This window comes from Sceloporus occidentalis, unplaced genomic scaffold (genome assembly GCF_023333645.1).
Source record: "Sceloporus occidentalis isolate IW3139 unplaced genomic scaffold, rSceOcc1.0.p SCAF_132, whole genome shotgun sequence".
In the NCBI taxonomy this organism is placed as follows: Eukaryota; Metazoa; Chordata; class Lepidosauria; order Squamata; family Phrynosomatidae; genus Sceloporus; species Sceloporus occidentalis.
This window is the reverse complement of record NW_028317112.1, coordinates 98,448-114,319: the sequence shown is the minus strand read 5'-3', so window position 1 is coordinate 114,319 and position 15,872 is coordinate 98,448. Positions and strand designations below refer to the sequence as shown.

The window sequence follows — 15,872 nt, the reverse complement described above, 5'->3', positions numbered from 1 at the left end:
TCCAAGAACCCAACATAGTTGTCAACTCTGACATGAGCGAGGTTGGTCGAGTGACCGGCATTTGGGCCCTGACCCCTTAAACTATCCCAAAGCTTCTCGACATCTTCCATTATTCACACTTAAGGCACATTATAATCTTTTACGGGTTTTTTTCCCTACTGACGGTGGTCACGTTAATCGGAAAGCACTTCATCTGCTTTTTTTTTTTCTACAGTCTGGCTAAGTGATGATGCCACTTCTGTAGCGTGCAGGTACAACCATGAGCTGGCTGAAAAATGTTTGATGTCTTACCGCGGTGGGCTTACAGGTTCCGTGTCCTGCCGTCCAGCAGTTTAAGGGTGGGTCTTGGCAGCAAAAGCTGCCATTCTTGTTTTGTCTTTTTCTGCAGTGCTATTATTACCGAGTATTGACCAAAAAATGCAGTTAGTTGATGGACAATCTCGTATTACATCTTACATTTTCTTGGAATGTAGCAAATGCCCCCCCCCAGCTCTTAGGCATCTCTTTGCCGGGTCACCGTTCTGCTGCCATAAAAACTTGGGACTGTTAGTTTTTTGGGGGTTTTTCTGTTGTGTTTTTGTTACTTTTCTTTTTCAATTTTCCAGCCAAAACCAAAGATTTCTCTATGATTGTATAAACTCAAAGCAAACAAAAAACCAAAAAAATCAAAACACTGTTGGAGCGAGAGGGGGCGTCTTCAGCCTGTTGCAGATGGGGTGCTCGGTTTGAAATATAATAGAGAGACCTAGAACTATTTTCTAGGCTATTCTTCAGATACTTGGCCCCCCCCGGCATGAAGAATGCGTGTGTGCCAAGGCATTCTTTTTCCACCGAGTCGTGCTGAAGACGCTGGGGCATTATTGGCTCCTCCAACGGGTTTTCCGGAGTGGGGGGGACCTTTGGCTAACCAAATAGCAATGCATTTCGAAGGCCCTCCCCTCTATTGCGAGAAACCCCTAGTGAGCTGGCTAGTGTTGATTAATACACGCTGAGGTGCAATTGTTGTCTGTGTGCGATTTATTTTAGTTTCGAACCTATCCCACCTTTTTTATCTATTACGTTCTTCTCAGCGCCAAGTGCAACTATGCATTGTATTTTTCAACTTTTTTGTGCTAGGCTAGGAAGATGCCTGTGACTTTTTAAACTTTTCATGGGGTCGGGGGAGGGGCGGGTTGATTGCAAAATGAAGGAACTTTTTACAATGGATCTTTTTATTCTCAGTTGATGATGGGGTGTCTGGTTGTAGGGTCGTACAAGCTCTATCCCAAAGCAAAATCCTAATGTTAATAATAATAATAATAAATAATAGCCTGATGCAGATACCAAAGATAATTTCTTTCCTGCAGAACCTTAGACTTGTGTATTGAGTACTATAACCCAGCACTTGCATTAGTCTAACCTCAGTAATTCCAAAGCTTAGATGTATATTTTGGTATATTTCTGGGATATGAAAAAAAAATAAATAAAAAAAAAAGAAAATAAATAATAATAAAAAAAAATTGTTGATATTCTTGTTCGTTCGTGTAATGCTCTTAAGTCATAGCATGGAGATTAACTGACCTGTCTTACTCTTAGTAGTTTCAAAATATAGTATTTTTGTATGTTTTGGGTGTGTCTGTGTATGTATTAACATAACAGTTTTCACTGCCTAGATGTTCATATTAAAAAAAAAAAAAAAAAATATGGGGGGAAAAAAGGAAATAAAGTGTGTACATAATATTCAATAATGAAAATGCTGTCTGAATATCGACTTCTCACGTTTTCACTGACTGCAGTTTCTGTCTCGGTGGGGGGGGGGATTTACATTTAAAGAAACCTCTGCCCTTGTTTCTCTTCATGTTGACAAAAGGTATAGGGTTGTAAACCCAGGGTACAATGTAGCCATAATAATTGTGCTATGGAACTTTAATAAGTATCGATCACGAACATTCCTACGACTTAAATTGCTGTTGATACAACCCAAAACCAAACTATCTCAGTGCGGTCCTTATATTCTTTTGTTTTTTGCACCTTAAATTTTAAAATTAAGTGATCGGAGGTGATGTCGCACCCAGAAAACCAAGGTGTGAATTTATAACCTGTGCAAATGCATTTAAGGTCAAACTACAAAAAAAAAGAAATTACTCATTTTCGTTACTCTCCGTTGAGCTCAAACACAGCCTTTTTACTGCAACACTATTTGTACACTCGACGTTGGAGAAACTGGGTGACGTCTCTTTAAAAGCATCCTAGCATTTCCCGTAATGGGACACCTTCGAGTGCTCATGAACTTTGGAAGATTATGTAGACTACAGTGAATCAGGATAAATGGTAGATTTTGTGTAGATGCATTTGTCTGCTGTAATTTTTTTATATATATTAAACTTACTGTAACTGTACAGTTCATTTCTGTTGTAAACATCATTAAACCATTTTTCAAGTGTTTTAACATTGTATGCCGTCTGCTTTTATTTCTCTCCTCCAGATGAGACCAAATAAGATTATATAGGGGAAAAAATGCTGTCCTTATAACCCGTTATATCCCTGTATATTCCTCGTATTATATATTATATACTCTCCGGCCGTATAACTAATCCCGTCCTTATAACCCGTTATATCCCTGTATATTCCTCATATTACATTATATACTCTCCATCCTGTATAACTAATCCCATCCTTATAACCCGTTATATATCTCTGTATATTCCTCATATTATATATTATATACTCTCCGGCCGTATAACTAATCCCGTCCTTATAACCCATTATATCCCTGTATATTCCTCATATTATATACTTTCCGACCCGTATAACTCATCTCGTCTTTATAACATTGTATATCCCTCATATATTATATACTCTCCAGCCTGCATAACTAATCCCTGTCCTTATAACCTGTTATATCCCTCGTATTATATATTATATACTCTCCGGCCTGTATAACTAATCCTGTCTGTTCCTTAGCAGGTCTAAAAATTAGGTAAATACAACACATGACGTATTACAGTGTCATCATTTTTCAACAAAAATAAAGCCAAAATGGAGAAGCCATGTGTGAAAAACTAAGTATACTTTCAGATTCAATAGCTCGTAGAACCACTTTTAGCAGCAATAACGTCAAGTGATTTGTCTCACATTGTTGTGGAGGAATTTTTTACAACATTACTTGGGTTAATTGAGGTTAGTGGGCATCTGTTTATGCACAGCTGTCTTTAGGTCCCACCACAGCATTTCAATTAGGTGAGATCTGGACTTTGAGCCATTGCGACACCTTGAGTATTTTCTTTTTGGGCCATTCTGTTGTATATTTGCTGGTTTGCTCGGGATCGTTGTCCTGTTGCACAACTCAATTTCGGCCAAGCTTTAGCTGTCGGACAGATGGCCTCAGATTTGACTCTCGAATACTTTGGTATAGAGAGGAGTAAAAGGAGTCAATATAAGCCATGCTGCCATGTTCTTTTGAGAGAGAAGCGGCTTTCTCCTGGCAACCCTTCCAAACAAACCATACTTGTTCAGTTTTTTTTTCTAATTGTACTGTCGAGAAGTTTAACATTTAACATGCTGACTGAGGCCTGTAGAGTTTGAGATGTAAGTCTTGGGTTTTTTGCAACTTCTCTGAACATTACACAATGTGACCTTGGAGTGAATTTGCTGGGACATCTGCTCCTGGGAAGATTGAAAACTGGCTTGAATGTTTTCCACTTCTGATTAATCTTTCTCACTGTAGAATGATGGACTCAAAATTGTTTAGCAATGGCCTTATAACCCTTCCCAGGTTGAAAGGCAGCAACAATTGCTTCTCTATGACCATTGCTGATGTCTTTTCCTTCTTGGTATTGTGTTACCACACACCTGAATGCTCCAGACCAGCAACCTGCTAAAAGCTTTGGCTTTTATAGAGGTGATCACATTTGCTGATGATCAGTTAATCAAAGGCATTTGATTCCCAGCACCTGTCTTAATTCCAATGGAAGCAGTAAGGGTGTACATTGTTTTTCACACATGGCTTCTCAATTCTGGCTTTATTTTGTTGAATAAATCATGACACAGTGTAATATGCCATGTGTTGTTCATCTGAGGTTGTATTTACCTAATTTGTAGACATGCTGAGGAACAGATGATTTTTTTATTATGTCCTGATATGTAAAACCATGGAATTCAAAGAGGGTGTACTTTCTTTTTCACACGCCCAATATAAATTAAATGCAGTTTCCGGTAATCAGGATTTCTGCTCAGTGAGCGATCACACAAACTGACCTTTACCTGGGACCGCTAGATAGATACTTTCATATGTGTCGTATTTTCAAGATAGACAAATCAGTAATTTTAATACAGCTTAAAGAAAGAGAAAAAAAGACTACAAAGTTACAACACAGTTACAAGCGAATACATTTATTAAAGGGGAGCTACAAAACAACATTGGATACTCAGAGGGATTTTTACAATGACATCAATAAATACCCTTTAGGGTAATTAAAGCACATATAGTTTAATCTGTTTTCTGGGAATTAGAGGCCTCCATTAAGGTCACTCTCAAAAATGATGTGCATTTAAATCGTTCACTTATCCAAAAATATGGTTTATCGACCTCTTCTGTATATGTATGTATACACCTTCGGGGGTTATTGGTATCGAGCACATTTATTTACAATCTTACAGGTAGTAGGAAATTTGCCCGTTACCATTGATTCTATATAACTGCGTTAAATAATCAACAAATAATGCAAATTTTACTGAAACCTAAGTGACATATTGTCCTAAATCTGCAAATGTTAATATGGCGTCTACCAGGAAACCATAATCGTCTTGTTCTATATCAGCACACCGTTCTAACGAACACATATAAAGAGTATAAATTCTTAATTAAAAAAAAAAAAAAAAAAAAAAAAAAGCGCTAACGAACCAAAACCGCCCTGTACATTATGAGGAGCAACGGAAGGAAAGCAGATCTGAACGGGTTAAAGGGGAAGTTCCGTGTAAATGTTATAGACCCCGTAAATCAGGTCTTAAAGTAAAAATAGTGGTTTCGGAGCGGCAAGGAAATGAATGGAGACCCCACAGCGTTCCCTTTGGTTGTAAAGCCTGCCAGGGCTTTGAGCTTTGCGTGTGAACGTATCTGGGATTTATTCACTAAAAAGAGAGTTTGCAGGACTCTGACTTCCCCGGGTCGCTTTTGCCACAGAAAGACCTTCTCTGGCCCTGTATAATGTATAGTTAAATCGGTGAGGTCTCTCCAGTCTGCTCATCCATTGTACCCGTACCTGGAACTTTTAGGGTTTTTGCCCCAATCTCAGGGTGAAGGGGCAGATTCTCGGGGTCACACAGTCTGGAGCCGACTCCTTTCTATTCATCAATAAGACTCCCAATTGGTGCTTTTGCTACCAGTATTTTACGCTTGATGTCTCTGCTTGAACACAGGTGACTCTAGTGTATCTTAAAAAAAAAAAAAAAAGTAAAGGTTTCCATGAGAACGGGGATTTATAGACATTTGGGTAACACATTTGGAGAGTCACTACATAGAATCTTGACGGTGGGCCAAGATTTCTGGGGTCCTCTCATTTAGAAAGGTCCATGGTATGATTATACATTATACATTGTACAGGTCAGCTCAGCCCTTCACGCTGGAGAAACCTGCTAGTGCTGACCCTTCATCATGAATAGTGAAGGGAGGGAGTTGAAACCACAACTGTCCTGCCATCTCTAGTGCCATCTTTAGTGAATAAACGCTTTTCGTCCAGACGCCTTGCTTCTCCCTCAACGGAAAAGGAAAGAACTCAATGAGGTTGCTCATAAAAAGTGATTCTGGTGCTAAGTTTGAAAATTAGCTTTATCACCATAGCAACCAATGGAAGGCTCTAATCAGCAGGAAGAATTCATTCAAGTTGTTATTTTTTTACAAAAAAAAAAATTGTTTCTGGTTAATTCACAGCGTCTACCGCGATGTCATCAATAAGTAAGTGCTGGAACTTCACCTTTAAAATGTGTGTGTGGGGGGGGGAATAAAACCATAACGAAAGCTCTAACGATGTATCAGAAGCGCGTAAATATCTTTTTTTTTTTTTTGTAACCTGCATTGCACTGCATAGAGATCAAAGCCGTTAACAACTGTCCATCTTCAGCTTCAGATGCTAATTAAACCAAAGCCGTTATCATTTATTAAACAACAGAGATAAAAAGACACCCTCAATGTAACGATGAGAACACACAGCGCGTCCAATTCCTTTCCAGGTGTTTCCGTGTAGAGTCCCCTCTCGAAATGTATCGTTCACGAGCTCTCGTTTTCTTAACGAGGGTGGAGAGTCTGCATCTGCAGAGCATCGTACGTGTCCCTCGTGGCCGAACTCAGTCCCTGGAACGCGAGATCGTATATGAATTGGACACACAATGTATTCAGTCTTGTGTTTTAATATAAATCTCCTGATGGTCCAATAATACTGATTATGTTTTGGGGTCACATGCTTGTCCGTTAAAGAAATAGAATCATAAGAAAGAGAACAATGAGACGCATTATGGGACCCGTCTAATTTCACATTCTCGCTACATGAATTGGGTATTTCGGAGCAGATAGGGTCACTGCGTTTTTTTTTTGTTTTTTTACCCCCCCTGTAATTTATTTTAAATTTGTGGTTAAAACCCGGAAACATAATCAACTTCTACTTCACTACCTCCATCCCTTTTAAACTAGACCGGTCTCCAGTAGAGAGATACCCAAATTCAACGATCTAAATGTCCTCCTGCTGCTTCATTCATATAATATAATTATAATTTATATAAAATAATATAACTTAATAACGACTATGAGCAGCCTGATAAAGCTTTGCCATAAACCGAGACAAAACATTTTTTATTTTTTTTTGTAGGTGGGGGGCAAATAATTGGCAGGCGTTTAAAAAACAAATGGAATAAAAAATTTAAGAAATTTTAATACTATTTTAAAATATCTTAAAAGGATTTTAAAAATGAAAAGAAAAATTAGACATTTTAAAGCAATTAAAAGTATTAAGAAACATTTAATTAATTTGGAAAACATGTAAAAAAAATTATTTCAAATAAATTAAATTTAAAAAAAATCAAAGAATATGTTCCAAAAAGTATATAAAAAAAGCTACATTTGCATTAATTTCTCAAAAAGGTAACTTTGCATTCATTTCTTAAAAATATTTGTTAATTCCCAGACCAACCAATATTCGAGACATTTGTGACGCATTACCTGATACACGGCATCGTTTCCTTTCCCCTTCCTCCTCTGCTGCTGGGAGAAAAAAGTAATAAAACGTTATTTTGCGTAGCCCTAATAATATGTAGAAAAAGCGCTTCGGAATATAATGATCCTTTATAAATCAATAAATAGTAATAATAATAATAATAATGGTATAAGGTCTATAATGCACTTGTCTTACTAATATGCCCATTTATATACACATGGCAGCCATATTCACCACAGATTCACGCTTACACCTTTTAATACGGTTTTCCTTTGTTTTAGTTTCTTAATATTATTTATTCTAATTTTTTTATCTCCCGTATTACCCTTTGTCTCCAATTGTAGTTCACAAAAACATTGCAGTTTTTTACTTTTATACTTTTAGTAAATTATAATTTTATAATTTTTTTAAATAATTCCTTTAACATACCTAAAAAAAAAATAGATATTTTTATTTCATTATCAACAAGTCTGCTAAAAATGTATTTCACGTCAATGCCGGTAATTATCGGGGATTTATTGTGACTGGCGAGAATATGTTAGGATGGCATTTTTTGGGTGACGGGTATCTCTGCACAGTTTGATTTTCGAATGCGCTCTCCGTTCAGTTTTTTTTCTCTCCGCCTGAATTCCCGATTGGGGTTTGAGAAGAGAAAAAAAACGCTATTATTATTTTTTCACTTGACACTCTCTTTTTTATTATTTCAGACTGAACGTCCCTTGATAGTTGTATATTGCAATAAAAGTCTTCGAGTTCGGTCTCTGTGTCACCGAGACATAAAAAACGCTTGGATTTTCTCTACGTCTACCTTTTTATACAGGCGAACGATCAGACTTTATCAGAATAAATACACAAACCCCCTGGGTCCCATCGGAAGATTTTCAGGCTGTGTCCTACGGTTCTGCGCGACGTTTATGCAGGAGTAGCCAAGAACGACAAGGGCAGCCGTGAGCCCTCCCTTTGATGAGCGAACGTCTTCACAGTCTCCCAGCAGGCAATTGCCTCATTAAATAAAGGGTTAATTGTAAGAATGTAACCATGTCGTCCTCTCATTGTGCAGTGAAACTTTTTCTGGAGTCCCACGGCAGAAAAGTGGGTGTGGTTTCATGGGCCTTTTTCCTTTTTTGGAGAAAAGTGGGTGTGGCTTTACCCATGCTGCACCCACTTCCTGTCTCTGCTGGCTTAAACCCCCCCCCACGATTTTTCTTTCCATTTTTGGGGGGCTTTTGAGGTCGCCACAGTTGTTTATGATGTATTCGTGGGCTGTTATAACATAACTTTGAATAACTATCTAGCCCCAACATGGCTGTACTTTGGGGGTAGTGTTGGGCTGTACAATATATGACCGTATAGAGTGACGGAACCCCCAATATGTATGCCTCAGATTTTAAATAGTATTTGCTAGACATGCGCTGTGTTGGTCTTTCAGAAGAACCCCAGAATCTGGATGTGTGCTTTTTTTTACGGTTTGCTTCCCTTTCTGTATTTTCCGCTAAATTTATGATACTGAATTAAATGTAAAAGTGTACCGGGTGCCAACTATAAGGGCTGGCCAGCGGATAACTCTCCAGCTTTTACTTTTTTTTTTTTTTTTTTTGCGATTGCTACCAATTAACCATTTCAACAAAAATAACTAAAATTAAAATTCGTACCGATCCGAATGAACGAGTAAATTAGGCTTTTTAGAAGTAAAAACAACTTTAAAAATCATTGAATCATAAAGTCACCTCTGGTTTGATGTGAATACCGCTGTACGGCTCGCTCAACTTATCACGTTGAAGACCCTGAAAGAAAACATATTTTTTAACTCATAATTTGTAATAATGAACATATTTCGGTTTTTCTGGACGCTGTCGTTTGACAGATCGGGCGAAAGCCGTCGGGGGTCCTGAATTCCTATAATGTTGGCACTTACCGTATAGACAGAATTCTCCTGCACTTTGCGGTTGAGCTGCGGGAAAGAAAAGGCAAAGTCACTTTTATCATCTGCAATAATTATGCAAACACGAGGATTATTAATCATTTTTTTTTCATGTGAAAATGTAGATTTTGATTTGTAATAATTTTTTTTGTAATGCCCCGGACGTGCCGTGCTGATCGGGAGGAAGAGTAACTGTAGGCGGCATTTGCACCCCCTGCTTTCTGTCCTCCTTCCGTTGGCACATCTGGGAATTTTCTAAATGAACGAACACCGAGACTCTTAACCCTTTCATGGCCCATCGTGAAGGTTCTATGTAGATACTCATCAAATGTGTTCACCAAATGGCCCAATAGCAGACTTTTGGCAGGTGTGGCAACCGTAACAGCAGAAGCACCGATTGGCCGTCTCATATATAATCACAGCCGCGTAGAACAGGAAGGAGGCAGTCGCCATAGCAGCTAATGGAATGTTCCTGATAATTCTTTCCTTTCTTACACTTCTATGGAATTGCATTTCATACATATATACACACACACACACGCACACACACATACATACACACATACACACACACATATACACATACATATACACATACACACACATACATACATACATACATACACACATACATACATACACACACACACACACACACACACATACATACATACATACATACATACACATACACACACACACACACACACACACATACATACATACACATATACACATACATACACATATACACATACATACATACACATATACACACACATACATACATACATACACACACATACATACACACACATACATACACACACACCCACACACTCATTAACACACAGACACACACACATACTTACACTAAATGACTAAAAGTATGTTGCCACCTGACCATCCCACCTATATGAGCTTGTTAGATAAAGCGCATGGATAAACACGTTAATGGATTTGGTCCCTTTAAGGTTTCGTGGAATCCCCCTTGCATACGCGTGGGGTCATTCTGCAGAATCCCCTATTTACATTTGCCCCTTTCCCCACCCCCCCCTGCTATTTTCCGTCCATGAGATGTGTTTGTACTTCTTGCCATTTGGTTCCAGTACCGGGGGCTGTGCGGATGCTTAGAAACCGCTCTCATTGATTTCAATAGAAGGCTTTCTTGCCGCTGATTGGCTACTTTACTGGCTAAATTGTCGGACCACCGAGGAGGAGGGCTGAAGCTTCTACCTCAGGTGTTTTTTATTTTGGAAGAATGATTATTAAAGTACTTTAATAAACGTTTTTCTTTAGTGGGGCTGTCAGTGACATTAAACTGTCCCTTTGTTTGTAAATCCTTCGCCCGACCTTTCAGATCTGTTCTAGACGTCTCTAATTATTGTGGTTCCGTGAAGATTATTTTTTTTCCAGTAAATCCCGTAGGAACGGCTTCCAGGACCGGTGTTTTATCTCCATCTCCTCTGCTCGGTGGCCAAGCGGTTAATGTGCAGATAGCGGGTGGCTTTGAGCTTCCGCGATCTGCATCGGGATACAAGTCATCGCCGAGCCTCTGCGCTTCAAAGCCCGGAGTACCTGTTTGTTGTTGATGGGTTTTTTTTGTGATGTTCCGCTGTCGGTATACTCTCTGTGCCGCGGTGAGATGCGGGCGAGAGACATCACAGGGCGAGAAGCTGCATGTTCATATCGCATGGAATCAGACGCAGATAGGGATCTCTCCTGGGGTTCGGCTGAGGCTCTCGCACCCACTTTCCACGCAATCTTTTTCATCTAGATGCAGCGATTCCTTGCCAATTAAATGCGTTCCCAGGCCGGCGTGTAAGAGATATACGTGCGATTGCCGAGGCTACGGACCTCTGCCGCTGGGTGGAGGCTGCAAACTTGGGTTCTGTTTCTGAGACTTTATAGAAAGAGGTTTTTTAAACAGTTAAGAGACAATCCAGGGTCCCAGAAAGCCCTTTAAACAAAGGACGCGTACTTAAAAAAGACTTTACTACCTTTCGGTAGAAGCTGCAGCTCCAATGGTTCACGCAACTGATTGCAATCCTCAGAATCCCCCACCCATTTGCAAAAGGGGACACCGTGTCAGGTTAAAGGGATCTCTGATATGCATTAGAGTGCATAGAATGGCTGGAGCATCCCCTTAAGTGTTTGATCAGCAAAAGAATATCACTTTAATGCCAGCGGCTTATCAATGCTGTGACTTTGGTCTTGTAGCCAAGTGTTTCTAGCTGTTGGCCACAGATCTGCTGCAGACGGCAAGCCCGTGCCTGTTTTCAATGTATCGGTTGGGATGAGACAGGGGTAGGCAACCTTCAGCTCTCCAGGTGTTCTGAACTACATCTCCCTTGATGCTTTGCCAGCATTATGACTGTAAGAGCATTATGGGAGATGTAGTCCACAACACCTGGCGAGCCGAAGGTTGCCTACCACTGGGATAAGACACGGATTCTTGTTTCTGGAGTTAGATTCTGCTTAATGTTCCTCATAAACCACCTGACGGCACCGCCAATGCCGACACGTCACTATCATACAAGCTTTCCAAATCCACAACCACAGACTCATGTACCCACTACTCTTGTAGCTCCTGATTCAAGCAGCCAATGAGTTGGCCGGCAAGGTTGGGACATTGAGTAGTTGTTCTGCTGCAGCTCTGTAGCTGCAGCTTCTCCTTAACGAAAGTGGTTATTCTTTTAGGTTTGAAGAAGGCTTATTAAGGTAAAGTTACAAAGTCGAATGTAAAGCATGGGATGCTGGAGCGTCCCTTTATGCATCTTCCATATCTGGTGGCCATCTTGAATTCATGGTGAGGTCATGCACCACGTTCCCAGAAAGTCCAGCCGAAAAGCTAAATCTATGTTGGATTGAACTGTGGTTTGAATTATTCAGAATTCAGTTAAAATCTGATGTATCTAGGGTTTTTTGCCACCCAAGCAGATAAATGGCCCACTCTTTGGTGTCGATGCGTTGTTGACGTACCTGACCCCTCTCTCCCTTCTCTGGGTCCCGTCTCTTATTCAAATGGTCGTAGGGTTGGTCTTTTTTCAGGTAGTCGATGCCCTACAAAAAGTAGAGTATAATGAATTTATCCGGGATAATGATGTGTTAACCATAGCCCCATAATCTAGTAGTGCTGAGGTTACATTTGTGTTCTTGGTCATTGACAGCCCAAAGTCACCCTAATTGCAAACTTTTTGGAGATGCAGTGTTGACCCCATCCAGGTGCTGCAGCAGCGTCCGTACGACGGACCTCCCGACCAAGGCCGCTTTTCTTGCCTACCAAGGGGAAAAATTTAGGGGAAACTCTAAGCCTTGTGCCCTGCTTCCCGTTTCACATCCATCTGTAGTAATTCTTCTCTTGGCAAATTAGGCGGCTGCCTGCTAAGTGGGGCATCACCATGCGGTTAGCTGGCAGGAAGGGTGGCAGAAACCCTGATGCCAGCCGTACACATCGGGGTAAGTAATGTATGTATATTCTTATTTACTTAGCTTTTTACAGGTTACTGTAAAAAATACAAAGAGAGGTACAATAAGTGCTGTTTTGATTGAATACATTAGGAAGAGGAGCCTGCCCTGTAGAGCTTACACTCTAAGTGATGGGGAGTTTACGATATAGTCTACCGATGACCACCGAATGGTTCTGTTTTATCAAGAAATGGAACTTGAAAGATGGAAAAGCGAAGATTCCTTTGTTATTTCTACCGCTCCTTAAATTAGATCATTGTTAGATGTAAAAGCTGTAGTATAGAGCGTAAAGTAATAAAATGTGTGATAACGTTACGTTGAGACGCCCGACCTCCGTGATACTTACAGAATAGTTGCTGTCCTGCTGCATTGTCTCGGGGACTTGCTTCGTCAGCTGAAATAAACAAGTGGAAATTATTATCGCCTTATATGGGTGCAGTTTTGGGGGTGGGTGGGGCTAATATCAAGCCAGCCCCCTGTGTTCCAGCGACTATAAACACATGTTTGATTGACAGATATCAGAATACTTCATCAAAGACTTTACAGTGTAATAAAAGTTTCCAAGACACATTGTTTTTTGAGGGGGCAGGGGGTAACCCTAAACCATTATTATTTTATTATTTTATTATTAGAAAATGAAAACCTAACTTTTATTGATCTAAATATTTCTAGAGAATTAAAAACAAATATATATCAGGGGAATCTAATCCTAAAGACATCGCTATGAATAAAAAAAAAAAAATAATAATTATATTTGATAAATGTCTGAAAGCTCTGCCTATTGGTTAGAGGGAGCTTCCATAAGCCTCTAATAATGGGTTAATAACAAAAAAAAAAAATCAAAATATTCCAGAACCCGTCATCAGACGGAGCGCAGAACGTAAGGAATCGCTAGTGTTGAGATGGGTTTGCCCAGGGCCAGAGCTCCACGAATCTGGATACATAAAAATCACTGATACATTCTAACACCCTGACCCACATCCTTTATAATTACAAGGAGCGTTAGAAATGCTGTATGAAGAACATGTGTCTGGTGCTCACAGGCATCCTGAAAATCCAGCAATGGGTAGATTTTGAATAGGTTTGCTGTGTGACTGACCTTCTCTTTAAAGAACATCGCCGTGACGATTATTGCGTATAAGAACAGGAACCCATCTAGTATGTAGCAGAGCCGAGGATCCAGCAGTCCGGTCACTTGGGCATCTGAAAGAACAAAGAATGTTCTCATCCTAAATGAAACTACAAAGTGTAGAATATGAAGGAGTCGGCTCCTGACTGTGTGACCCTGAGAATCTTCCCAGTCGCCTTGAGATTGGGGTAAAACCTTAAAGTCCTGTATATGGACTACCGAAAAATAAAAAAAAGAGTTCATTAAATAGGTCATTCTGGAGCACCTTACCATATGTCCAAACTAAGCGGCGATCTCATGCTTAAAGGGACACTTTAGTGCATATGGTACCGGAGTAGTCCCTTTAAATTTTCATGGTGCCCCTCCCCCTTTGCAAATGCATTTTGGGTTGATTCTGGAGATCTACGTTTGCCCCTTTGCCTGTCCCCCAGCTATTTGCCATGCAGGAGATGAGTTCGGCCGAACACATCTCCCGACACGTGGTGTACATGGCGGTGGGGTGTCTAACAAAACGCCAGACCATGGAGGAGCTCTGGAAATGCAGCTTCTCCCTTAGGTAAGTAATTAAAATGAATGAAAGAATGCATATGAAAGCACTCCCTTAATCTGTATTCTTCTCGGGTGAGGCTGTCTAGGACATTAAACTGTTAAACCTTTAAGACAGGTTCATTGGTGGTAACCACCACAGCTACAGCAATGCGGAGTGAAGAATGGCTACAAAGTAACCTAGGAGGTTCTGTTTCATAAAAAAAAAATATATATATAATAATAATAAATAAAAATATTATCCGCTAATGAAACTGAGACTTGTGAATGAAAAATACCGGGGGAGGGGGATATAATCAGTGATTCCGGAGTAAGCTTAGTTTTAAAAATAACTATTTAAAGGTAAGTTCTGGGATTTTCATGATAGTTTGGTATATAATAATAAGTATAAACACATCCAAAACTATTGGCCATAAATATAAAAACTATATATATATATAAAATACCCTTCTGTTCTTCAATAAACCCTGCGTTTGGAGCATCTTCCTGCCTTCCTTCATTTTTTTTTCTATTAAATTGGAGCAATCAGCAGGGTCATTCCATTTGTTTCCAAGCCAGAATTGCTCTTACACATCACCCCCACCGGGTCTTATTTATAAAGAGCAATTCATGGGGAGGGATAACCACATGCATCAATAGCGATGATGTCATGGGGGGTGGAGGATGCTGGTACACAGTGATGATGTCATAAAAATATTATATTGTAATACCTTAAATATAATACGATCCCATTTATAACACACTTAAAGGCGCCTTTAAAAAAAAGTTACCCTATGTAAGATGTTGGGATGTACGCAGTAAATGATTGGCAACATTCAACCCCGGGGGGCAACTCCAGCCAGCAGCCCATACATGGAAACTCTCCATGTTATTGCCGGAGTCTCCGGGTGAAGCGATGGTTCTCCAGGTCTCCGGGTCATGGGCTGAAATCTCCGGGGGGGGGGGTTTAGAGTTTTTGGGCAGATGTGAGTGAGACTCATAGACAAACCTTGGAACTTCCCTTGCGGGACGCGGCCAGGACTACCCACTATTTATTATTATTATTATTATCCTTTATTTATATAGCGCCAACAGTTTACGCAGCGCTTAATACAATACATAAATTCAAGGGATATGACAAGACAAGAATTGACAGACTAAGACAAACCGATACAATTGGTGGAGAGAGCCCTGCTCGCAAGCTTACAATCTAGAGGCGTCAGCGGTCCTGTGACGTCGGTGGGAGGTCCTGCTGACGTTAATAGGAGTTCCCCCTGCCGTCAGCGGAAAACACCCCCATTTAAAGGAAAAATGGACGGGGAGCAGGGCGTGTCAGGACCCCGCTCCCGCGACCCGGGGGATTCAGGTCTTGACCCGGAGAACCGGAGGAGCAGCTCCAGGGAGTTCCCAGGTATGCTCATAAACACGTTAACGACTTATGTATAAAATGTGACTCTTGTGAAGATGTTAAAAGATGGTCTTATCACTGATGCGATGAAAGGGACGCTGCTGCTGATGATGATGATTGGGCCATTTTGTTGGTTACCCTGGTAATAAAACCACTTTTCAAACTAGAATCACTTTTTATACATAACTCCTGATATAAGACTCTGATCTTAACCAGCCCTTGCTTATCTCATATTAG

The 15,872-nt window shown here is 40.2% G+C and overlaps 1 protein-coding gene across 1 annotated transcript; it reads right to left on the bottom strand.

The window, feature by feature from the left end:
- Positions 1-6,262: 6,262 nt before the first annotated feature.
- On the bottom strand, positions 6,263-13,801 carry LOC149281419 (T-cell surface glycoprotein CD3 zeta chain-like). The gene is made up of 7 exons (XM_089499281.1): positions 13,553-13,801; positions 12,890-12,967; positions 12,088-12,168; positions 9,100-9,135; positions 8,912-8,968; positions 7,190-7,225; positions 6,263-6,328 (listed from the first exon to the last, which is right to left on the bottom strand). Exons 1-7 carry the CDS (start codon positions 13,799-13,801, stop codon positions 6,263-6,265), a joined length of 603 nt encoding a protein of 200 aa, XP_089355407.1.
- Between the last annotated feature and the right edge of the window lie 2,071 nt (positions 13,802-15,872).